The following is a 26,036-nucleotide window of genomic DNA, read 5'->3' on the forward strand; positions in this document are numbered from 1 at the left end:
ATCACACACACTGGGTAAATCTGAAACACACACACACACACACACACACACACACACACACACACACACTGGGTAAAGCTCAATCACACAAACACACACTGGGTAAAGCTCAATCACACACACACACACACCGAGTAAAGCTCAATCACACACACACACACACACACACACACACACTGGGTAAAGGACAAACACACACACACACTGAGTAAAGCTCAATCACACACACACACACACACTGGGTAAAGCTCAATCACACACACACACACACACACACACTGGGTAAAGCTCAATCACACAAACACACACTGGGTAAAGCTCAATCACACACAATGGGTAAATCTGAAACACACACACACACACACACACACACACACACACACACTGGGTAAAGCTCAATCACACAAACACACACTGGGTAAAGCTCAATCACACAAACACACACACTGGGTAAAGCTCAATCACACACACACACACACTGGGTAAAGCTCAATCACACACACACACACACTGGGTAAAGCTCAATCACACACACACACACACACACACACACACATTGGGTAAAGCTCAATCACACACACACACACACACTGGGTAAAGCTCAATCACACACACACACACCGAGTAAAGCTCAAACACACACACACACACACTGGGTAAAGCTCAATCACACACACACACACACACACACTGGGTAAAGGACAAACACACACACACACACTGAGTAAAGCTCAATCACACAAACACACACTGGGTAAAGCTCAATCACACAAACACACACTGGGTAAAGCTCAATCACACACACACACACACACACACACACTGGGTAAAGCTCAATCACACACACACACACACAAACACACACTGGGTAAAGCTCAATCACACAAACACACACTGGGTAAAGCTCAATCACTCACACACACACACACACACTGGGTAAAGGACAAACACACACACACACACTGAGTAAAGCTCAATCACACACACACACACACACCGAGTAAAGCTCAATCACACACACACACACACACACACACACACACACACACTGGGTAAAGGACAAACACACACACACACACACTGGGTAAAGCTCAAACACACACACACACACACTGGGTAAAGGACAAACACACACACACACACACACTGGGTAAAGGACAAACACACACACACACACACTGGGTAAAGGACAAACACACACACACACACACTGGGTAAAGCTCAAACACACACACACACACACTGGGTAAAGGACAAACACACACACACACACACTGGGTAAAGGACAAACACACACACACACACACTGGGTAAAGCTCAAACAAACACACACACACACTGGGTAAAGGACAAACACACACACACACACACTGGGTAAAGCTCAATCACACACACACACACACAAACACACACTGGGTAAAGCTCAATCACACAAACACACACTGGGTAAAGCTCAATCACACACACACACACACACACACTGGGTAAAGGACAAACACACACACACACACTGAGTAAAGCTCAATCACACACACACACACACACCGAGTAAAGCTCAATCACACACACACACACACACACACACACACACACACACACACACACTGGGTAAAGGACAAACACACACACACTGGGTAAAGCTCAAACACACACACACACACACTGGGTAAAGGACAAACACACACACACACACACACTGGGTAAAGGACAAACACACACACACACACACTGGGTAAAGGACAAACACACACACACACACACTGGGTAAAGGACAAACACACACACACACACACTGGGTAAAGCTCAAACACACACACACTGGGTAAAGGACAAACACACACACACACACACTGGGTAAAGGACAAACACACACACACACACACTGGGTAAAGCTCAAACACACACACACACACACTGGGTAAAGGACAAACACACACACACACACACTGGGTAAAGGACAAACACACACACGCACACACTGGGTAAATCTGAAACACACACACACACACTGAGTAAAGCTCAATCACACACACACACACACACACTGAGTAAAGCTCAATCACACACACACACACACACACACTGGGTAAAGGACAAACACACACACACACACTGAGTAAAGCTCAATCACACACACACACACACACACACACACACACACACACACACACACTGGGTAAAGCTCAATCACACAAACACACACTGGGTAAAGCTCAATCACACAAACACACACACTGGGTAAAGCTCAATCACACACACACACACACTGAGTAAAGCTCAATCACACACACACACACACACACACACACACACTGGGTAAAGCTCAATCACACACACTGGGTAAATCTGAAACACACACACACACACACACACTGGGTAAAGCTCAATCACACACACACACACACACACACTGGGTAAAGCTCAATCACACAAACACACACACTGGGTAAAGCTCAATCACACACACACACACACTGGGTAAAGCTCAATCACACACACACACACACACACACACACACACACACACACACACACACACTGGGTAAAGCTCAATCACACACACACACACACTGGGTAAAGCTCAATCACACACACACACACACACACACACACACACTGGGTAAAGCTCAATCACACACACACACACACTGGGTAAAGCTCAATCACACACACACACACACTGGGTAAAGCTCAATCACACACACACACACACTGGGTAAAGCTCAATCACACACACACACACACTGGGTAAAGCTCAATCACACACACACACACACACACACTGGGTAAAGCTCAATCACACAAACACACACACTGGGTAAAGCTCAATCACACACACACACACACACACACACACACACTGGGTAAAGGACAAACACACACACACACACACACACACACACACACACACACACACTGGGTAAAGGACAAACACACACACACACACACACACACACACACACACACACACACACACACACACACACACACACACACACACACACACACACACACACTGGGGAAAGCTCACACACAAACACCCCAGAGTGATCAGAGTTCCAATGGGATTCACACACATGTCTATGTGAAGGCAGTCCCCTGTCTACTCACTGATTTCCAGCTGCCTCTGGATCCGACCTTTACTCCTCTCCCGGAAATCGACCTGAGCCTCATTGTATTTGGTCATCACGTCCACAAACTTGCGGGACAACACAGAATGCTGAAAGAGCGACAAAGGAGAAGTAGGGAGGAGCAGCTCATTGTATAAACATCCTTCAACAATGGGGAGTGGACAGCTGGGGGCGTTTACCACCATATCTCATCTTCCACACTCTTTCTTTCTCTTTCCACTTCACTTCAGCGTGCCAGAAATGGTAGAGACACAGAAGCGCTTCCCAAACTATCCCAATCCATTCCTGCAGAGCACTGCCCGGACTCCCACTCTGAAGTTCCAGAAACTTCAACATAACATTGCACCCAACACAGGCACAGGGCCATACACAAGGAGTGCTGCATTGTCAGAGGGTCAGGACTGAGGGAGTGCTGCACTGTTAGAGGATCAGTACTGAGGGAGTGCTGCACTGTCGGAGGGTCAGTCCTGAGGGAGTGCTGCACTGTTAGAGGATCAGTACTGAGGGAGTGCTGCACTGTCGGAGGGTCAGTCCTGAGGGAGTGCTGCACTGTTAGAGGATCAGTACTGAGGGAGTGCTGCACTGTCGGAGGGTCAGTCCTGAGGGAGTGCTGCACTGTTAGAGGATCAGTACTGAGGGAGTGCTGCACTGTCGGAGGGTCAGTCCTGAGGGAGTGCTGCACTGTTAGAGGATCAGTACTGAGGGAGTGCTGCACTGTCAGAGGGTCATTCCTGAGGGAGTGCTGCACTGTTAGAGGATCAGTACTGAGGGAGTGCTGCACTGTCGGAGGGTCAGTCCTGAGGGAGTGCTGCACTGTCGGAGGGTCAGTCCTGAGGGAGTGCTGCACTGTCAGAGGGTCAGTCCTGAGGGAGTGCTGCACTGTCAGAGGGTCAGTACTGAGGGAGTGCTGCACTGTCGGAGGGACAGTCCTGAGGGAATGCTGCACTGTCGGAGGGTCAGGACTGAGGGAGTGCTGCACTGTCGGAGGGTCAGTACTGAGGGAGTGCTGCACTGTCGGAGGGTCAGGAGTGAGGGAATGCTGCACTGTCAGAGGGTCAGTACTGAGGGAGTGCTGCACTGTCGGAGGGTCAGGACTGAGGGAGTGCTGCACTGTCAGAGGGTTAGGACTGAGGGAGTGCTGCACTGTCAGAGGATCAGGACTGAGGGAATGCTGCACTGTCAGAGGGTCAGTACTGAGGGAGTGCTGCACTGTCGGAGGGTCAGTATTGAGGGAGTGCTGCACTGTCGGAGGGTCAGGACTGAGGGAGTGCTGCACTGTCGGAGGGTCAGGACTGAGGGAGTGCTGCACTGTCGGAGGGTCATTACTGAGGGAGTGCTGCACTGTCGGAGGGTCAGGACTGAGGGAGTGCTGCACTGTCGGAGGGTCAGGACTGAGGGAGTGCTGCACTGTCGGAGGGTCATTACTGAGGGAGTGCTGCACTGTCGGAGGGTCAGTACTGAGGGAGTGCTGCACTGTCAGAGGATCAGCACTGAGGGAGTGCTGCACTGTCAGAGGGTCAGTACTGAGGGAGTGCTCCACTGTCGGAGAGTCAGTACTGAGGGAGTGCTGCACTATCGGAGGGTCAGTACTGAGGGAGTGCTGCAATGTCAGAGGGTCAGTACTGAGGGAGTTCTGCACTGTTGGAGGGTCAGTACTGAGGGAGTGCTGCACTGTCAGAGGATTAGGACTGAGGGAGTGCTGCACTATCGGAGGGTCAGTACTGAGGGAGTGCTGCAATGTCCGAGGGTCAGTACTGAGGGAGTTCTGCACTGTTGGAGGGTCAGTACTGAGGGAGTGCTGCAATGTCGGAGGGTCAGTACTGAGGGAGTGCTGCACTGTCAGAGGATTAGGACTGAGGGAGTGCTGCACTGTCAGAGGGTCAGTACTGAGGGAGTGCTGCACTGTCAGAGGATTAGGACTGAGGGAGTGCTGCACTATCGGAGGGTCAGTACTGAGGGAGTGCTGCAATGTCCGAGGGTCAGTACTGAGGGAGTTCTGCACTGTTGGAGGGTCAGTACTGAGGGAGTGCTGCAATGTCGGAGGGTCAGTACTGAGGGAGTGCTGCAATGTCCGAGGGTCTGTACTGAGGGAGTGCTGCACTGTCAGAGGGTCAGTACTGAGGGAGTGCTCCACTGTCAGAGGATCAGGACTGAGGGAGTGCTGCACTGTCAGAGGGTCAGTACTGAGGGAGTGCTGTACTGTCAGAGGATCAGGACTGAGGGAGTGCTGCACTGTCGGAGGGTCAGTACTGAGGGAGTGCTGTACTGTCAGAGGATCAGGACTGAGGGAGTGCTGCACTGTCGGAGGGTCAGTACTGAGGGAGTGCTGCACTGTCGAAGGGTCAGTACTGAGTGAGTGCTGCACTGTCGGAGGGTCAGTACTGAGGGAATGCTGCACTGTCGGAGGGTCAGTACTGAGGGAATGCTGCACTGTCGGAGGGTCAGGACTGAGGGAATGCTGCACTGTCGGAGGGTCAGTACTGAGGGAGTGCTGCACTGTCGGAGGGTCATTACTGAGGGAGTGCTGCACTGTCGGAGGGTCAGGACTGAGGGAGTGCTGCACTGTCGGAGGGTCAGGACTGAGGGAGTGCTGCACTGTCGGAGGGTCATTACTGAGGGAGTGCTGCACTGTCGGAGGGTCAGTACTGAGGGAGTGCTGCACTGTCAGAGGATCAGCACTGAGGGAGTGCTGCACTGTCAGAGGGTCAGTACTGAGGGAGTGCTCCACTGTCAGAGGATCAGGACTGAGGGAGTGCTGCACTATCGGAGGGTCAGTACTGAGGGAGTGCTGCAATGTCAGAGGGTCAGTACTGAGGGAGTTCTGCACTGTTGGAGGGTCAGTACTGAGGGAGTGCTGCACTGTCAGAGGATTAGGACTGAGGGAGTGCTGCACTATCGGAGGGTCAGTACTGAGGGAGTGCTGCAATGTCCGAGGGTCAGTACTGAGGGAGTTCTGCACTGTTGGAGGGTCAGTACTGAGGGAGTGCTGCAATGTCGGAGGGTCAGTACTGAGGGAGTGCTGCACTGTCAGAGGATTAGGACTGAGGGAGTGCTGCACTGTCAGAGGGTCAGTACTGAGGGAGTGCTGCACTGTCAGAGGATTAGGACTGAGGGAGTGCTGCACTATCGGAGGGTCAGTACTGAGGGAGTGCTGCAATGTCCGAGGGTCAGTACTGAGGGAGTTCTGCACTGTTGGAGGGTCAGTACTGAGGGAGTGCTGCAATGTCGGAGGGTCAGTACTGAGGGAGTGCTGCAATGTCCGAGGGTCTGTACTGAGGGAGTGCTGCACTGTCAGAGGGTCAGTACTGAGGGAGTGCTCCACTGTCAGAGGATCAGGACTGAGGGAGTGCTGCACTGTCAGAGGGTCAGTACTGAGGGAGTGCTGTACTGTCAGAGGATCAGGACTGAGGGAGTGCTGCACTGTCGGAGGGTCAGTACTGAGGGAGTGCTGTACTGTCAGAGGATCAGGACTGAGGGAGTGCTGCACTGTCGGAGGGTCAGTACTGAGGGAGTGCTGCACTGTCGAAGGGTCAGTACTGAGTGAGTGCTGCACTGTCGGAGGGTCAGTACTGAGGGAATGCTGCACTGTCGGAGGGTCAGTACTGAGGGAATGCTGCACTGTCGGAGGGTCAGGACTGAGGGAGTGCTGCACTGTCGGAGGGTCAGTACTGAGGGAATGCTGCACTGTCGGAGGGTCAGTACTGAGGGAATGCTGCACTGTCGGAGGGTCAGGACTGAGGGAGTGCTGCACTGTCGGAGGGTCAGTACTGAGGGAATGCTGCACTGTTGGAGGGTCAGTACTGAGGGAATGCTGCACTGTCGGAGGGTCAGGACTGAGGGTATGCTGCACTGTCAGAGGGTCAGTACTGAGGGAATGCTGCACTGTCAGAGGGTCAGTACTGAGGGAGTGTTGCACTGTCAGAGGGTCAGTACTGAGGGAGTGCCACACTGTCAGAGGATCAGGACTGAGGGAGTGCGGCACTGTCAGAGGGCCAGTACTGAGGGAGTGCTGCACTGTCAGAGGGTCAGTACTGAGGGAGTGTTGCACTGTCAGAGGGTCAGTACTGAGGGAGTGTTGCACTGTCAGAGGGTCAGTACTGAGGGAGTGCTGCACTGTCAGAGGGTCAGTACTGAGGGAGTGTTGCACTGTCAGAGGGTCAGTACTGAGGGAGTGCTGCACTGTCAGAGGGTCAGGACTGAGGGAGTGCTGCACTGTCGGAGGGTCAGTACTGAGGGAGTGCTGCACTGTCAGAGGATCAGGAATGAGGGAGTGCTGCACTGTCGGAGGGTCAGTACTGAGGGGGTGCTGCACTGTCGGAGGGTCAGTACTGAGGGAGTTCTGCACTGTCGGCGGGTCAGTACTGAGGGAATGCTGCACTGTCAGAGGGTCAGTACTGAGGTGACTGTAGCAGCGCATTTGCGCACAGCAAGATCCCACAAGCATCAATGTGGTCAATGGACACCGGATGGTTGGCTTTGTGGCTGACGTTTGGGCGTCAGACCACCCGTTTCGGGGATATAGTCTCCGCTCCCCCCTCCAGACTCGCCCTCACTCTGTTGACCTCCATCCCGAGTTACGACCTTTCCCCTCTGACCTCTCGGCCCTCAGATTCCCCTTCACTCAGCCCCAGCGGCTTGGGATGGAGTTCTCACCTGAGATTTGCGTATTCTCATATCTGCGGAGGAGCAGATTTCATTCTGTTCAATGTTCTGCTCAATGCCTGCAGAGATTGGGTTAGAACAGGAACAGAATTAAACCTTCAACCTTTCTAAAAAAAAATCAGACATCAACTGCAATCACTTTGCAAATATACAGCACAATTACCGCAGTATAAACACCACAAGGTAGATCACCAGAGAGTCAATCAGAGAAAACCAGACCCCAAACCTCATATTCAGGACAGGTGACCAAAAGCTGGGGAGGGTTGTAGGGGCTGGAGGAGGTGACAGAGATAGGGAGGGATTGTAAAGGCTGGAGGAGGTTACAGAGATAAAGAGGGTTGTAGGGGCTGGAGGAAGATACAGAGATCGGGATGGTTGCAGAGACTGGAGGAGGTTACGGAGATAGGGATGGTTGCAGGGACTGGAGGAGGTGACAGAGGTAGGGAGGGTTTTAGGGTCTGGAGGAGGTTACAGAGATAGGGAGGGTTGTAGGGGCTGGAGCAGGTTACAGAGAAAGGGAGGGTTGCAGGGGCTGGAGGAGGTTACAGAGATAGAGAGTGTTGTAGGGGCTGGAGGAGTTTACAGAGATAGGGATGGTTGTCGGGGCTCGAGGCGGTGACAGAGTTCGGGAGGGTGGTAGGGTCTGGAGGAGGCTACAGAGATAGGGAGGGTTGCAGGGCCTGGAGGAGGTTACAGAGATAGGAAGTGTTGTAGGGGCTGGAGGAAGTTACAGAGATCGGGAGGGTTGTAGGGGCTGGAGGAAGTTTCTGAGATAGGGAGGGTTGTCGGGGCTCGAGGAGGTGACAGAGATAGTGAGGATTGTCGTGGCTGGAGGAGGTTTAAGAGGTAGGGAGGGTTGTACGGGCTGGAGGAGGTTACAGAGATAGGGAGGGTTGTCGTGGCTGGAGGTGGTGACAGAGATAGGGACGGTTGTAGGGGCTGGAGGAGGTTACAGACATAGGGAGGGTTGTAGGGGTTGGAGGAGGTTACAGAGATAGGGAGGGTTGTAGGGGCTGGAGGAGTTTACAACGTTAGAGGGGTTGTAGGAGCTGGAAGTGGTTCGAGAGATAGGGAGGGTTGTAGCGGCTGGAGAAGATTATAGAGACAGGGAGGGTTGTCGGGGCTGGAGGAGTTTACAGAGATAGGGAGTGTTGTCGGGGCTGGAGGAGTTTACAGAGATAGGGAGTGTTGTCGGGGCTGGAGGAGTTTACAGAGATAGGGAGTGCTGTCGGGGCTGGAGGAGGTTACAGAGATCGTGAGGGTTGTCGTGGCTGGAGGAGGTTTCAGAGGTAGGGAGGGTTGTAGGGGCTGGAGGAGGTTACAGAGATAGGGAGGGTGGTAGGGGCTGGAGGAGGTTACAGAGATAGGGATTGTTGTCGGGGCTGGAGGAGTTTACAGAGATAGGGAGTGTTGTCGGGGCTGGAGGAGTTTACAGAGATAGGGAGTGTTGTAGGGGCTGGAGGAAGTTTCTGAGATAGGGAGGGTTGTCGGGCTCGAGGAGGTGACAGAGATAGTGAGGATTGTCGTGGCTGGAGGAGGTTTAAGAGGTAGGGAGGGTTGTACGGGCTGGAGGAGGTTACAGAGATAGTGAGGGTTGTCGTGGCTGGAGGAGGTTTCAGAGGTAGGGAGGGTTGTAGGGGCTGGAGGAGGTTACAGAAGTAGGGAGGGTTGCAGGGGCTGGAGGAAGTTGCAGAGATAGCGAGGGTTGTAGGGGCTGGAGGAAGTTACAGAGATAGGGAGGGTTGTCGGGGCTCGAGGAGGTGACAGAGATAGTGAGGGTTGTCGTGGCTGGAGGAGGTTTCAGAGGTGGGGAGGGGTGTAGGGGCTGGAGGAGGTTACAGAGATAGGGAGGGTGGAAGGGGCTGGAGGAGGTTACAGAGATAAAGAGGATTGTAGGGGCTGGAGGAGGTTACAGAGATAAGGAGGGTTGTAGGGGCTGGAGCAGGTTACAGAGATAGGGAGGGTGGTAGGGGCTGGAGGTGGTTCCAGACATAGGCAGGGCTGTAGGAGTTGGGGGAGGTTACAGAGATAGGAAGGGTTTTGGGGGCTGAAGGAGTTTACAGAGATAGAGAGTGTTGTAGGGGCTGGAGGAAGTTACAGAGATAGGGAGGGTTGTAGGGGCTGGAGGAAGTTACAGAGATAAGGAGGGTTGTAGGGGCTGGAGGAAGTTACAGAGGTAGGGAGGGTGGAAGGGGCTGGAGGAGGTTACAGAGATAGGGAGGGTGGAAGGAGCTGGAGGAGGTTGCAGAGATAGGGAGGGTGGAGGGAGCTGGAGGAGGTTGCAGAGTTAGGGAGGGTGGAAGGGGCTGGAGGAGGTTACAGAGATAGGGAGGGTTAGAGGGGCTGGAGGAGGTTTCAGAGGTAGGGAGGGTGGAAGGGGCTGGAGGAGGTTACAGAGATAGGGAGGGTGGAGGGAGCTGGAGGAGGTTGCAGAGTTAGGGAGGGTGGAAGGGGCTGGAGGAGGTTACAGAGATAGGGACGTTTGTAGGGTCTGGAGGAGGTGACAGAGATAGGGAGGGTTATAGGGGCTGGAGGAGGTTACAGAGATAGGGAGGGTGGTAGGAGCTGGAGGAGTTTACAGAGACGCAGTGTGTTGTAGGCGCTGGAGGAGGTGACAGAGGTAGGGAGGGTTTTAGGTTCTGGAGGAGGTAACAGAGATAGGGAGGGTTGTCGGGGCTCGAGGAGGTGACAGTGATAATGAGGGATGTCATTGCTGGAGGAGGTTTCAGAGGTAGGGAGGGTTGTGGGGGCTGTAGGAGGTTACAGAGATAGGGAGGGTTGTCGTGGCTGGAGGAGGTTACAGACATAGGGAGGGTTGTAGGGGTTGGAGGATGTTACAGAGATACGGAGTGTTGTCGGGGCTGGAGGAGGTTACAGAGATAAGGATGGTTGTCGGGGCTGGAGGAAGTTACAGAGACAGGGAGGCTTGTAGGGGCTGGAGGAGGTTACAGAGACAGGGAGGATTGTTGGCGCTGGAGGTGGTTACAGAGATAGGGAGAGTAGTATGGGCTGGAGGAGATTATACAGATAGGGAGGGTTATAGGGGCTGGAGGAGGTTACTGAGTTAGGGAGGGCTGTATGGTCTGGAGGAGGTTACAGAGAAAGAAAGGGTTATTGGGGCTGGAAGAAGTTATATAGATAGGGAGGCTGGTCGGGGCTGGAAAAGTTTACAGAGGCACAGTGGGTTGTAGGCGCTGGAGGAGGTGACAGAGGTAGGGAGGGTTGTAGGGGCTGGAGCAGGTTACAGAGATTGGGAGGGTTGTCGGGGCTGAAGGAGGTTACAGAGATAGGGAGAGTTGTAGGGGCTCGAGGAAGTTTCAGAGATAGTGAGGGTTGTCGTGGCTGGAGGAGGTTTCAGAGGTAGGGAGGGTTGCAGGGCCTGGAGGAGGTTACAGAGATAGGAAGTGTTGTAGGGGCTGGAGGAAGTTACAGAGATCGGGAGGGTTGTAGGGGCTGGAGGAAGTTTCTGAGATAGGGAGGGTTGTCGGGGCTCGAGGAGGTGACAGAGATAGTGAGGATTGTCGTGGCTGGAGGAGTTTTAAGAGGTAGGGAGGGTTGTACGGGCTGGAGGAGGTTACAGAGATAGGGAGGGTTGTCGTGGCTGGAGGTGGTTACAGAGATAGGGACGGTTGTAGGGGTTGGAGGAGGTTACAGAGATAGGGAGGGTTGTAGGGGCTGGAGGAGGTTACAACGTTAGAGGGGTTGTAGGAGCTGGAAGTGGTTCGAGAGATAGGGAGGGTTGTAGCGGCTGGAGAAGATTATAGAGATAGGGAGAGTTGTAGGGGCTGGAGGAAGTTATATAGATAGGGAGGGTGGTAGGGGCTGGAGGAGTTTACAGAGATAGGGAGTGTTGTCGGGGCTGGAGGAGTTTACAGAGATAGGGAGTGTTGTCGGGGCTGGAGGAGGTTACAGAGATAAGGAGGGTTGTAGGGGCTGGAGCAGGTGACAGAGATAGGGAGGGTGGAAGGAACTGGAGGAGGTTGCAGAGTTAGGGAGGGTGGAAGGGGCTGGAGGAGGTTACAGAGATAGGGACGTTTGTAGGGTCTGGAGGAAGCGACAGAGATAGGGATGGTTATAGGGGCTGGAGGAGGTTACAGAGATAGGGAGGGTGGTAGGAGCTGGAGGAGTTTACAGAGACGCAGTGTGTTGTAGGCGCTGGAGGAGGTGACAGAGGTAGGGAGGGTTTTAGGTTCTGGAGGAGGTAACAGAGAGAGGAAGGATTGTCGGGGCTGGAGGAGGTTACAGAGATAGAGAGTGTTGTAGGGGCTGGAGGAAGTTACAGAGATAGGGAGGGTTGTCGGGGCTCGAGGAGGTGACATTGATAATGAGGGTGGTCATTGCTGGAGGAGGTTTCAGAGATAGGGAGGGTGGAAGGTGCTGTAGGAGGTTACAGAGATAGGGAGGGTTGTCGTGGCTGGAGGAGGTTACAGAGATAGGGAGGGTGGAAGGTGCTGTAGGAGGTTACAGAGATAGGGAGGGTTGTCGTGGCTGGAGGAGGTTACAGACATAGGGAGGGTTGTAGGGGTTGGAGGAGGTTACAGAGATACGGAGTGTTGTCGGGGCTGGAGGAGGTTACAGAGTTAGGGAGGGTTGTAGGGGCTGGAGGAAGTTTCAGAGACAGGGTGGCTTGTAGGGGCTGGAGGAGGTTACAGAGATAGGGAGAGTTGCAGGTGCTGGAGGGGGTTACAGAGATAGGGAGTGTTGTAGGGGCTAGAGGAGGTTACAGAGATCGTGAGAGTTGCAGTTGCTGGAGGGGGTTACAGAGATAGGGAGTGTTGTAGGGGCTGGAGGAGGTTTCAGAGATAGGGAGGGTTCTCGGGGCTGGAGGAGGTTACAGAGATAAGGAGGATTGTTGGCGCTGGAGGTGGTTACAGAGATAGGGAGAGTTTTAGGGGATGGAGGAGGTTACTGAGTTAGGGAGGGCTATATGGTCTGGAGGAGGTTACAGAGAAAGAAAGGGTTATAGGGGCTGGAGGAAGTTATATAGATCGGGAGGCTGGTCGGGGCTGGAGGAGTTTACAGAGATACAGTGGGTTGTAGGCGCTGGAGGAGGTGACAGAGGTAGGGAGGGTTGTAGGGGCTGAAGGAGGTTACAGAGATAGGGAGAGTTGCAGGTGCTGCAGGGGGTTACAGAGATCGGGAGTGTTGTAGGGGCTGGAGGAGGTTACAGATACAGGGACGGTTGCAGGGGCTGGAGGAGTTTACAGGCATAGGGAGGGCTGTAGGGGTTGGAGTAGGTTACAGAGATAGGGAGGGTTCTCGGGGCTGGAGGAGGTTACAGCGATAAGGAGGGTGGTAGGGGCTGGAGGAGTTTACAGAGATAGGGATGGTTGTTGGGGCTCGAGGAGGTGACAGAGTTAGGGAGGGTGGTAGGGGCTGGAGGAGGCTACAGAGATAGGGAGGGTTGTCGGGTTTGGAGGACATTACAGAGATAGGGAGGATTGTCGTGGCTGGAGGAGGTTACAGAGATAGGGACGGTTGTAGGGACTGGAGGAGGTTACAGAGATAGGGAATGTTGTTGGGGGATGGAGGAGGTTACAGAGATAGGGATGGTTGTTGGGGGATGGAGGTGGTTACTGAGAGAGGGAGAGTTGTTGGGGCATGGCGGAGGTTACAGAGAGAGGGAGTGTTGTTGGGGGATGGAGGAGGTTACAGAGATCGGGAGTGTTGTTGGGGGATGGAGGAGGTTACAGAGATGGGGAGTGTTGTTGGGGGATGGTGGAGGTTACAGAGATAGGGATGGTTGTAGGGGGATGGAGGTGGTTACTGAGAGAGGGAGAGTTGTTGGGGGATGGAGGAGGTTACAGAGATCGGGATGGTTGTTGGGGGATGGAGGAGGTTACAAAGATAGGGATGGTTGTTGGGGGATGGAGGAGGTTACTGAGATCGGGATGGTTGTAGGGGGATGGAGGTGGTTACTGAGAGAGGGAGAGTTGTTGGGGGATGGAGGAGGTTACAGAGAGAGGGATGGTTGTTGGGGGATGGAGGAGGTTACAAAGATAGGGATGGTTGTTGGGGGATGGAGGAGGTTACAAAGATAGGGATGGTTGTTGGGGGATGGAGGAGGTTACAGAGATAGGGATGGTTGTCGGGGGATGGAGGTGGTTACTGAGAGAGGGAGAGTTGTTGCGGGATGGAGGAGGTTACAGAGATCGGGATGGTTGTTGGGGGATGGAGGAGGTTACAGAGATCGGGATGGTTGTAGGGGGATGGAGGTGGTTACTGAGGGAGGGAGAGTTGTTGGGGGATGGAGGAGGTTACAGAGAGAGGGATGGTTGTTGGGGGATGGAGGAGGTTACAGAGATAGGGATAGTTGTAGGGGGATGGAGGTGATTACTGAGAGAGGGAGAGTTGTTGGGGGATGGAGGAGGTTACAGAGAGAGAGATGGTTGTTGGGGATGGAGGAGGTTACAGAGATCGGGAGTGTTGTTGGGGGATGGAGGAGGTTACTGAGAGAGGGAGAGTTGTTGGGGGATGGAGGAGGTTACAGAGATAGGGATGGTTGTTGGGGGATGGAGGTGGTTACAGAGATGGGGAGTGTTGTTGGGGGATGGTGGAGGTTACAGAGATAGGGATGGTTGTAGGGGGATGGAGGTGGTTACTGAGAGAGGGAGAGTTGTTGGGGGATGGAGGAGGTTACAGAGATCGGGATGGTTGTTGGGGGATGGAGGAGGTTACAGAGATAGGGATGGTTGTTGGGGGATGGAGGAGGTTACAAAGATAGGGATGGTTGTTGGGGGATGGAGGAGGTTACTGAGATCGGGATGGTTGTAGGGGGATGGAGGTGGTTACTGAGAGAGGGAGAGTTGTTGGGGGATGGAGGAGGTTACAGAGAGAGGGATGGTTGTTGGGGGATGGAGGAGGTTACAAAGATAGGGATGGTTGTTGGGGGATGGAGGAGGTTACAGAGATAGGGATGGTTGTAGGGGGATGGAGGTGGTTACTGAGAGAGGGAGAGTTGTTGCGGGATGGAGGAGGTTACAGAGATCGGGATGGTTGTTGGGGGATGGAGGAGGTTACAGAGATCGGGATGGTTGTATGGGGATGGAGGTGGTTACTGAGGGAGGGAGAGTTGTTGGGGGATGGAGGAGGTTACAGAGAGAGGGATGGTTGTTGGGGGATGGAGGAGGTTACAGAGATAGGGATAGTTGTAGGGGGATGGAGGTGATTACTGAGAGAGGGAGAGTTGTTGGGGGATGGAGGAGGTTACAGAGAGAGAGATGGTTGTTGGGGATGGAGGAGGTTACAGAGAGAGAGATGGTTGTTGGGGATGGAGGAGGTTACAGAGATCGGGAGTGTTGTTGGGGGATGGAGGAGGTTACTGAGAGAGGGAGAGTTGTTGGGGGATGGAGGAGGTTACAGAGATAGGGATGGTTGTTGGGGGATGGAGGAGGTTACAGAGATCGGGATGGTTGTTGGGGGATGGAGGAGGTTACAGAGATAGGGATGGTTGTTGGGGGATGGAGGAGGATACAGAGATAGGGATTGTTGTTAGGGGATGGAGGAGGTTACAGAGATAGGGATGGTTGTTGGGGGATGGAGGAGGTTACAAAGATAGGGATGGTTGTTGGGGGATGGAGGAGGATACAGAGATAGGGATTGTTGTTGGGGGATGGAGGAGGTTACAGAGATAGGGATGGTTGTTGGGGGAGGAGGAGGTTACAGAGATAGGGATGGTTGTTGGGGCAGGAAGAGGTTACAGAGATAGGGATGGTTGTTGGGGGAGGAGGAGGTTACAGAGATAGGGAGTGTTGTTGGGGGATGGAGGATGTTACAGAGATCGGGTGCTTGTAGGGGGATGGAGGAGGTTACAGAGATAGGGATGGTTGTAGGGGGATGGAGGAGGTTACAGAGATCGGGAGTGTTGTTGGGGGATGGAGGAGGTTAATGAGATAGGGAGAGTTGTTGGGGGATGGAGGAGGTTACAGAGATAGGGATGGTTGTTGGGGGATGGAGGTGGTTACTGAGAGAAGGAGAGTTGTTGGGGGATGGAGGTGGTTACTGAGAGAGGGAGAGTTGTTGGGGGATGGAGGAGGGTACAGAGATAGGGATGGTTGTTGGGAATTGGAGGAGGTTACAGAGATAGGGATGGTTGTTGGGGGATGGAGGTGGTTACTGAGAGAGGGAGTGCTGTTCGGGGATGGAGGAGGTTACTGAGAGAGGGAGAGTTGTTGGGGGATGGAGGAGGTTACAGAGATCGGGAGTGTTGTTGGGGGATGGAGGTGGTTACTGAGAGAGGGAGAGTTGTTGGGGGATGGAGGAGGTTACTGAGAGAGGGAGAGTTGTTGGGGGATGGAGGAGGGTACAGAGATAGGGATGGTTGTTCGGGGATGGAGGAGGTTAATGAAATAGGGATGGTTGTTGGGGGATGGAGGTGGTTACTGAGAGAGGGAGTGCTGTTCGGGGATGGAGGAGGTTACTGAGAGAGGGATGGTTGTTGGAGGATGGAGGAGGTTAATGAGATCGGGATGGTTGTTGGGAGATGGAGGAGGTTACAGAGATAGGGATGGTTGTTGGGGGATGGAGGTGGTTACAGAGTTAGGGAGGGTTGTAGGGGCTGGAGGAAGTTTCAGAGACAGGGAGGCTTGTAGGGGCTGGAGGAGGTTACAGAGATAGGGAGAGTTGCAGGTGCTGGAGGGGGTTACAGAGATAGGGAGTGTTGTAGGGGCTAGAGGAGGTTACAGAGATCGTGAGAGTTGCAGTTGCTGGAGGGGGTTACAGAGATAGGGAGTGTTGTAGGGGCTGGAGGAGGTTTCAGCGATAGGGAGGGTTCTCGGGGCTGGAGGAGGTTACAGAGATAAGGAGGATTGTTGGCGCTGGAGGTGGTTACAGAGATAGGGAGAGTTTTAGGGGATGGAGGAGGTTACTGAGTTAGGGAGGGCTGTATGGTCTGGAGGAGGTTACAGAGAAAGAAAGGGTTATAGGGGCTGGAGGAAGTAATATAGATCGGGAGGCTGGTCGGGGCTGGAGGAGTTTACAGAGATACAGTGGGTTGTAGGCGCTGGAGGAGGTGACAGAGGTAGGGAGGGTTGTAGGGGCTGAAGGAGGTTACAGAGATAGGGAGAGTTGCAGGTGCTGCAGGGGGTTACAGAGATCGGGAGTGTTGTAGGGGCTGGAGGAGGTTACAGATACAGGGACGGTTGCAGGGGCTGGAGGAGTTTACAGGCATAGGGAGGGCTGTAGGTGTTGGAGTAGGTTACAGAGATAGGGAGGGTTCTCGGGGCTGGAGGAGGTTACAGCGATAAGGAGGGTGGTAGGGGCTGGAGGAGTTTACAGAGATAGGGATGGTTGTTGGGGCTCGAGGAGGTGACAGAGTTAGGGAGGGTGGTAGGGGCTGGAGGAGGCTACAGAGATAGGGAGGGTTGTCGGGTTTGGAGGACATTACAGAGATAGGGAGGATTGTCGTGGCTGGAGGAGGTTACAGAGATAGGGACGGTTGTAGGGACTGGAGGAGGTTACAGAGATAGGGAATGTTGTTGGGGGATGGAGGAGGTTACAGAGATAGGGATGGTTGTTGGGGGATGGAGGTGGTTACTGAGAGAGGGAGAGTTGTTGGGGCATGGCGGAGGTTACAGAGAGAGGGAGTGTTGTTGGGGGATGGAGGAGGTTACAGAGATCGGGAGTGTTGTTGGGGGATGGAGGAGGTTACAGAGATGGGGAGTGTTGTTGGGGGATGGTGGAGGTTACAGAGATAGGGATGGTTGTAGGGGGATGGAGGTGGTTACTGAGAGAGGGAGAGTTGTTGGGGGATGGAGGAGGTTACAGAGATCGGGATGGTTGTTGGGGGATGGAGGAGGTTACAAAGATAGGGATGGTTGTTGGGGGATGGAGGAGGTTACTGAGATCGGGATGGTTGTAGGGGGATGGAGGTGGTTACTGAGAGAGGGAGAGTTGTTGGGGGATGGAGGAGGTTACAGAGAGAGGGATGGTTGTTGGGGGATGGAGGAGGTTACAAAGATAGGGATGGTTGTTGGGGGATGGAGGAGGTTACAAAGATAGGGATGGTTGTTGGGGGATGGAGGAGGTTACAGAGATAGGGATGGTTGTCGGGGGATGGAGGTGGTTACTGAGAGAGGGAGAGTTGTTGCGGGATGGAGGAGGTTACAGAGATCGGGATGGTTGTTGGGGGATGGAGGAGGTTACAGAGATCGGGATGGTTGTAGGGGGATGGAGGTGGTTACTGAGGGAGGGAGAGTTGTTGGGGGATGGAGGAGGTTACAGAGAGAGGGATGGTTGTTGGGGGATGGAGGAGGTTACAGAGATAGGGATAGTTGTAGGGGGATGGAGGTGATTACTGAGAGAGGGAGAGTTGTTGGGGGATGGAGGAGGTTACAGAGAGAGAGATGGTTGTTGGGGATGGAGGAGGTTACAGAGATCGGGAGTGTTGTTGGGGGATGGAGGAGGTTACTGAGAGAGGGAGAGTTGTTGGGGGATGGAGGAGGTTACAGAGATAGGGATGGTTGTTGGGGGATGGAGGTGGTTACAGAGATGGGGAGTGTTGTTGGGGGATGGTGGAGGTTACAGAGATAGGGATGGTTGTAGGGGGATGGAGGTGGTTACTGAGAGAGGGAGAGTTGTTGGGGGATGGAGGAGGTTACAGAGATCGGGATGGTTGTTGGGGGATGGAGGAGGTTACAGAGATAGGGATGGTTGTTGGGGGATGGAGGAGGTTACAAAGATAGGGATGGTTGTTGGGGGATGGAGGAGGTTACTGAGATCGGGATGGTTGTAGGGGGATGGAGGTGGTTACTGAGAGAGGGAGAGTTGTTGGGGGATGGAGGAGATTACAGAGAGAGGGATGGTTGTTGGGGGATGGAGGAGGTTACAAAGATAGGGATGGTTGTTGGGGGATGGAGGAGGTTACAGAGATAGGGATGGTTGTAGGGGGATGGAGGTGGTTACTGAGAGAGGGAGAGTTGTTGCGGGATGGAGGAGGTTACAGAGATCGGGATGGTTGTTGGGGGATGGAGGAGGTTACAGAGATCGGGATGGTTGTATGGGGATGGAGGTGGTTACTGAGGGAGGGAGAGTTGTTGGGGGATGGAGGAGGTTACAGAGAGAGGGATGGTTGTTGGGGGATGGAGGAGGTTACAGAGATAGGGATAGTTGTAGGGGGATGGAGGTGATTACTGAGAGAGGGAGAGTTGTTGGGGGATGGAGGAGGTTACAGAGAGAGAGATGGTTGTTGGGGATGGAGGAGGTTACAGAGAGAGAGATGGTTGTTGGGGATGGAGGAGGTTACAGAGATCGGGAGTGTTGTTGGGGGATGGAGGAGGTTACTGAGAGAGGGAGAGTTGTTGGGGGATGGAGGAGGTTACAGAGATAGGGATGGTTGTTGGGGGATGGAGGAGGTTACAGAGATCGGGATGGTTGTTGGGGGATGGAGGAGGTTACAGAGATAGGGATGGTTGTTGGGGGATGGAGGAGGATACAGAGATAGGGATTGTTGTTGGGGGATGGAGGAGGTTACAGAGATAGGGATGGTTGTTGGGGGATGGAGGAGGTTACAAAGATAGGGATGGTTGTTGGGGGAGGAGGAGGTTACAGAGATAGGGATGGTTGTTGGGGCAGGAAGAGGTTACAGAGATAGGGATGGTTGTTGGGGGAGGAGGAGGTTACAGAGATAGGGAGTGTTGTTGGGGGATGGAGGATGTTACAGAGATCGGGTGCTTGTAGGGGGATGGAGGAGGTTACAGAGATAGGGATGGTTGTAGGGGGATGGAGGAGGTTACAGAGATCGGGAGTGTTGTTGGGGGATGGAGGAGGTTAATGAGATAGGGAGAGTTGTTGGGGGATGGAGGAGGTTACAGAGATAGGGATGGTTGTTGGGGGATGGAGGTGGTTACTGAGAGAGGGAGAGTTGTTGGGGGATGGAGGAGGGTACAGAGATAGGGATGGTTGTTGGGAATTGGAGGAGGTTACAGAGATAGGGATGGTTGTTGGGGGATGGAGGTGGTTACTGAGAGAGGGAGAGTTGTTGGGGGATGGAGGAGGTTACAGAGATAGGGATGGTTGTTGGGGGATGGAGGTGGTTACTGAGAGAGGGAGAGTTGTTGGGGGATGGAGGAGGTTACTGAGAGAGGGAGTGCTGTTCGGGGATGGAGGAGGTTACTGAGAGAGGGAGAGTTGTTGGGGGATGGAGGAGGTTACAGAGATCGGGAGTGTTGTTGGGGGATGGAGGTGGTTACTGAGAGAGGGAGAGTTGTTGGGGGATGGAGGAGGTTACTGAGAGAGGGAGAGTTGTTGGGGGATGGAGGAGGGTACAGAGATAGGGATGGTTGTTCGGGGATGGAGGAGGTTAATGAGATAGGGATGGTTGTTGGGGGATGGAGGTGGTTACTGAGAGAGGGAGTGCTGTTCGGGGATGGAGGAGGTTACTGAGAGAGGGATGGTTGTTGGAGGATGGAGGAGGTTAATGAGATAGGGATGGTTGTTGGGAGATGGAGGAGGTTACAGAGATAGGGATGGTTGTTGGGGGATGGAGGTGGTTACTGAGAGAGGGAGAGTTGTTGGGGGATGGAGGAGGGTACAGAGATAGGGATGGTTGTTCGGGGATGGAGGAGGTTACAGAGATCGGGAGAGTTGTCGGGGGATGGAGGAGGTTACTGAGAGAGGGAGTGTTGTTGGGGGATGGAGGAGGGTACAGAGATAGGGATGGTTGTTCGGGGATGGAGGAGGTTACAGAGATAGGGATGGTTGTTGGGGGATGGAGGTGGTTACTGAGAGAGGGAGTGTTGTTCGGGGATGGAGGAGGTTACTGAGAGAGGGAGAGTTGTTGGGGGATGGAGGAGGTTACAGAGATCGGGAGTGTTGTTGGGGGATGGAGGTGGTTACTGAGAGAGGGAGTGTTGTTGGGGGATGGAGGTGGTTACTGAGAGAGGGAGAGTTGTTGGGGGATGGAGGAGGTTACTGAGAGAGGGAGAGTTGTTGGGGGATGGAGGTGGTTACTGAGAGAGGGAGAGTTGTTGGGGGATGGAGGTGGTTACTGAGAGAGGGAGAGTTGTTGGGGGATGGAGGTGGTTACTGAGAGAGGGAGATTTGTTGGGGGATGGAGGTGGTTACTGAGAGAGGGAGAGTTGTTGGGGGATGGAGGTGGTTACTGAGAGAGGGAGAGTTGTTGGGGGATGGAGGTGGTTACTGAGAGAGGGAGTGTTGTTGGGGGATGGAGGTGGGTACAGAGATAGGGAGTGTTGTTGGGGATGGAGGTGGTTACTGAGAGAGGGAGAGTTGTTGGGGGATGGAGGTGGTTACTGAGAGAGGGAGAGTTGTTGGGGGATGGAGGAGGTTACTGAGAGAGGGATGGTTGTTGGGGGATGGAGGTGGTTACTGAGAGAGGGAGAGTTGTTGGGGGATGGAGGTGGTTACTGAGAGAGGGAGAGTTGTTGGGGGATGGAGGAGGTTACTGAGAGAGGGAGTGTTGTTGGGGGATGGAGGTGGTTACTGAGAGAGGGAGAGTTGTTGGGGGATGGAGGTGGTTACTGAGAGAGGGAGAGTTGTTGGGGGATGGAGGAGGTTACAGAGATAGGGATGGTTGTTGGGGGATGGAGGTGGTTACTGAGAGAGGGAGAGTTGTTGGGGGATGGAGGAGGTTACAGAGATCGGGATGGTTGTTGGGGGATGGAGGTGGTTACTGAGAGAGGGAGAGTTGTTGGGGGATGGAGGAGGTTACAGAGATAGGGATGGTTGTTGGGGGATGGAGGTGGTTACTGAGAGAGGGAGAGTTGTTGGGGGATGGAGGAGGTTACTGAGAGAGGGATGGTTGTTGGGGGATGGAGGTGGTTACTGAGAGAGGGAGAGTTGTTGGGGGATGGAGGTGGTTACTGAGAGAGGGAGAGTTGTTGGGGGATGGAGGAGGTTACTGAGAGAGGGAGTGTTGTTGGGGGATGGAGGTGGTTACTGAGAGAGGGAGAGTTGTTGGGGGATGGAGGAGGTTACAGAGATAGGGATGGTTGTTGGGGGATGGAGGTGGTTACTGAGAGAGGGAGAGTTGTTGGGGGATGGAGGAGGTTACAGAGATAGGGATGGTTGTTGGGGGATGGAGGTGGTTACTGAGAGAGGGAGAGTTGTTGGGGGATGGAGGAGGTTACAGAGATAGGGATGGTTGTTGGGGGATGGAGGAGGTTACAGAGATAGGGATGGTTGTTGGGGGATGGAGGTGGTTACTGAGAGAGGGAGAGTTGTTGGGGGATGGAGGAGGTTACAGAGATAGGGATGGTTGTTGGGGGATGGAGGTGGTTACTGAGAGAGGGAGAGTTGTTGGGGGATGGAGGAGGTTACTGAGAGAGAGATGGTTGTTGGGGGATGGAGGAGGTTACTGAGAGAGGGAGAGTTGTTGGGGGATGGAGGAGGTTACTGCGAGAGGGATGGTTGTTGGGGGATGGAGGTGGTTACTGAGAGAGGGAGAGTTGTTGGGGGATGGAGGTGGTTACTGAGAGAGGGAGAGTTGTTGGGGGATGGAGGAGGTTACTGAGAGAGGGAGTGTTGTTGGGGGATGGAGGTGGTTACTGAGAGAGGGAGAGTTGTTGGGGGATGGAGGTGGTTACTGAGAGAGGGAGAGTTGTTGGGGGATGGAGGAGGTTACAGAGATAGGGATGGTTGTTGGGGGATGGAGGTGGTTACTGAGAGAGGGAGAGTTGTTGGGGGATGGAGGAGGTTACAGAGATCGGGATGGTTGTTGGGGGATGGAGGTGGTTACTGAGAGAGGGAGAGTTGTTGGGGGATGGAGGAGGTTACAGAGATAGGGAATGTTGTTGGGGGATGGAGGAGGTTACAGAGATAGGGAATGTTGTTGGGGGATGGAGGAGGTTACAGAGATAGGGATGGTTGTTGGGGGATGGAGGTGGTTACTGAGAGAGGGAGAGTTGTTGGGGGATGGAGGAGGTTACTGAGAGAGGGATGGTTGTTGGGGGATGGAGGAGGTTACTGAGAGAGGGAGAGTTGTTGGGGGATGGAGGAGGTTACTGAGAGAGGGATGGTTGTTGGGGGATGGAGGTGGTTACTGAGAGAGGGATGGTTGTTGGGGGATGGAGGTGGTTACTGAGAGAGGGAGAGTTGTTGGGGGATGGAGGTGGTTACTGAGAGAGGGAGAGTTGTTGGGGGATGGAGGAGGTTACTGAGAGAGGGAGAGTTGTTGGGGGATGGAGGAGGTTACAGAGATAGGGATGGTTGTTGGGGGATGGAGGTGGTTACTGAGAGAGGGAGAGTTGTTGGGGGATGGAGGAGGTTACAGAGATAGGGATGGTTGTTGGGGGATGGAGGAGGTTACAGAGATAGGGATGGTTGTTGGGGGATGGAGGTGGTTACTGAGAGAGGGAGAGTTGTTGGGGGATGGAGGAGCTTACTGAGAGAGGGATGGTTGTTGGGGGATGGAGGAGGTTACTGAGAGAGGGAGAGTTGTTGGGGGATGGAGGAGGTTACTGAGAGAGGGATGGTTGTTGGGGGATGGAGGTGGTTACTGAGAGAGGGAGAGTTGTTGGGGGATGGAGGTGGTTACTGAGAGAGGGAGAGTTGTTGGGGGATGGAGGAGGTTACTGAGAGAGGGAGTGTTGTTGGGGGATGGAGGTGGTTACTGAGAGAGGGAGAGTTGTTGGGGGATGGAGGTGGTTACTGAGAGAGGGAGAGTTGTTGGGGGATGGAGGAGGTTACAGAGATAGGGATGGTTGTTGGGGGATGGAGGTGGTTACTGAGAGAGGGAATGTTGTTGGGGGATGGAGGAGGTTACAGAGATAGGGATGGTTGTTGGGGGATGGAGGTGGTTACTGAGAGAGGGAGAGTTGTTGGGGGATGGAGGAGGTTACTGAGAGAGGGATGGTTGTTGGGGGATGGAGGAGGTTACTGAGAGAGGGAGAGTTGTTGGGGGATGGAGGAGGTTACTGAGAGAGGGATGGTTGTTGGGGGATGGAGGTGGTTACTGAGAGAGGGATGGTTGTTGGGGGATGGAGGTGGTTACTGAGAGAGGGAGAGTTGTTGGGGGATGGAGGTGGTTACTGAGAGAGGGAGAGTTGTTGGGGGATGGAGGAGGTTACTGAGAGAGGGAGAGTTGTTGGGGGATGGAGGAGGTTACAGAGATAGGGATGGTTGTTGGGGGATGGAGGTGGTTACTGAGAGAGGGAGAGTTGTTGGGGGATGGAGGAGGTTACAGAGATAGGGATGGTTGTTGGGGGATGGAGGAGGTTACAGAGATAGGGATGGTTGTTGGGGGATGGAGGTGGTTACTGAGAGAGGGAGAGTTGTTGGGGGATGGAGGAGGTTACAGAGATAGGGATGGTTGTTGGGGGATGGAGGTGGTTACTGAGAGAGGGAGAGTTGTTGGGGGATGGAGGAGGTTACTGAGAGAGGGATGGTTGTTGGGGGATGGAGGAGGTTACTGAGAGAGGGAGAGTTGTTGGGGGATGGAGGAGGTTACTGAGAGAGGGATGGTTGTTGGGGGATGGAGGTGGTTACTGAGAGAGGGAGAGTTGTTGGGGGATGGAGGTGGTTACTGAGAGAGGGAGAGTTGTTGGGGGATGGAGGAGGTTACTGAGAGAGGGAGTGTTGTTGGGGGATGGAGGTGGTTACTGAGAGAGGGAGAGTTGTTGGGGGATGGAGGTGGTTACTGAGAGAGGGAGAGTTGTTGGGGGATGGAGGAGGTTACAGAGATAGGGATGGTTGTTGGGGGATGGAGGTGGTTACTGAGAGAGGGAGAGTTGTTGGGGGATGGAGGAGGTTACAGAGATCGGGATGGTTGTTGGGGGATGGAGGTGGTTACTGAGAGAGGGAGAGTTGTTGGGGGATGGAGGAGGTTACAGAGATAGGGAATGTTGTTGGGGGATGGAGGAGGTTACAGAGATAGGGAATGTTGTTGGGGGATGGAGGAGGTTACAGAGATAGGGATGGTTGTTGGGGGATGGAGGTGGTTACTGAGAGAGGGAGAGTTGTTGGGGGATGGAGGAGGTTACTGAGAGAGGGATGGTTGTTGGGGGATGGAGGTGGGTACAGAGATAGGGAGTGTTGTTGGGGATGGAGGTGGTTACTGAGAGAGGGAGAGTTGTTGGGGGATGGAGGTGGTTACTGAGAGAGGGAGAGTTGTTGGGGGATGGAGGAGGTTACTGAGAGAGGGATGGTTGTTGGGGGATGGAGGTGGTTACTGAGAGAGGGAGAGTTGTTGGGGGATGGAGGTGGTTACTGAGAGAGGGAGAGTTGTTGGGGGATGGAGGAGGTTACTGAGAGAGGGAGTGTTGTTGGGGGATGGAGGTGGTTACTGAGAGAGGGAGAGTTGTTGGGGGATGGAGGTGGTTACTGAGAGAGGGAGAGTTGTTGGGGGATGGAGGAGGTTACAGAGATAGGGAAGATTGTTGGGGGATGGAGGTGGTTACTGAGAGAGGGAGAGTTGTTGGGGGATGGAGGAGGTTACAGAGATCGGGATGGTTGTTGGGGGATGGAGGTGGTTACTGAGAGAGGGAGAGTTGTTGGGGGATGGAGGAGGTTACAGAGATAGGGATGGTTGTTGGGGGATGGAGGTGGTTACTGAGAGAGGGAGAGTTGTTGGGGGATGGAGGAGGTTACTGAGAGAGGGATGGTTGTTGGGGGATGGAGGTGGTTACTGAGAGAGGGAGAGTTGTTGGGGGATGGAGGTGGTTACTGAGAGAGGGAGAGTTGTTGGGGGATGGAGGAGGTTACTGAGAGAGGGAGTGTTGTTGGGGGATGGAGGTGGTTACTGAGAGAGGGAGAGTTGTTGGGGGATGGAGGAGGTTACAGAGATAGGGATGGTTGTTGGGGGATGGAGGTGGTTACTGAGAGAGGGAGAGTTGTTGGGGGATGGAGGAGGTTACAGAGATAGGGATGGTTGTTGGGGGATGGAGGTGGTTACTGAGAGAGGGAGAGTTGTTGGGGGATGGAGGAGGTTACAGAGATAGGGATGGTTGTTGGGGGATGGAGGAGGTTACAGAGATAGGGATGGTTGTTGGGGGATGGAGGTGGTTACTGAGAGAGGGAGAGTTGTTGGGGGATGGAGGAGGTTACAGAGATAGGGATGGTTGTTGGGGGATGGAGGTGGTTACTGAGAGAGGGAGAGTTGTTGGGGGATGGAGGAGGTTACTGAGAGAGGGATGGTTGTTGGGGGATGGAGGAGGTTACTGAGAGAGGGAGAGTTGTTGGGGGATGGAGGAGGTTACTGCGAGAGGGATGGTTGTTGGGGGATGGAGGTGGTTACTGAGAGAGGGAGAGTTGTTGGGGGATGGAGGTGGTTACTGAGAGAGGGAGAGT

The 26,036-nt window shown here is 53.9% G+C and overlaps 1 protein-coding gene across 1 annotated transcript in view; it reads right to left on the minus strand.

Moving 5' to 3' along the window:
* LOC137385183 (syntaxin-3-like) overlaps nt 1-26,036 on the minus strand; it is a 120,106-nt gene that overhangs the window by 36,019 nt on the left and 58,051 nt on the right. Inside the window, exons 5-6 of the mRNA XM_068060169.1 lie at nt 7,785-7,852; nt 3,112-3,220 (exon numbers count right to left, since the gene is read on the minus strand). Coding sequence (XP_067916270.1) covers nt 3,112-3,220; nt 7,785-7,852 — 177 coding nt within the window. The remainder of the gene's footprint in view (nt 1-3,111; nt 3,221-7,784; nt 7,853-26,036) is intronic.

Source organism: Heterodontus francisci, chromosome 28 (genome assembly GCF_036365525.1).
Source record: "Heterodontus francisci isolate sHetFra1 chromosome 28, sHetFra1.hap1, whole genome shotgun sequence".
Classification (NCBI taxonomy): Eukaryota; Metazoa; Chordata; class Chondrichthyes; order Heterodontiformes; family Heterodontidae; genus Heterodontus; species Heterodontus francisci.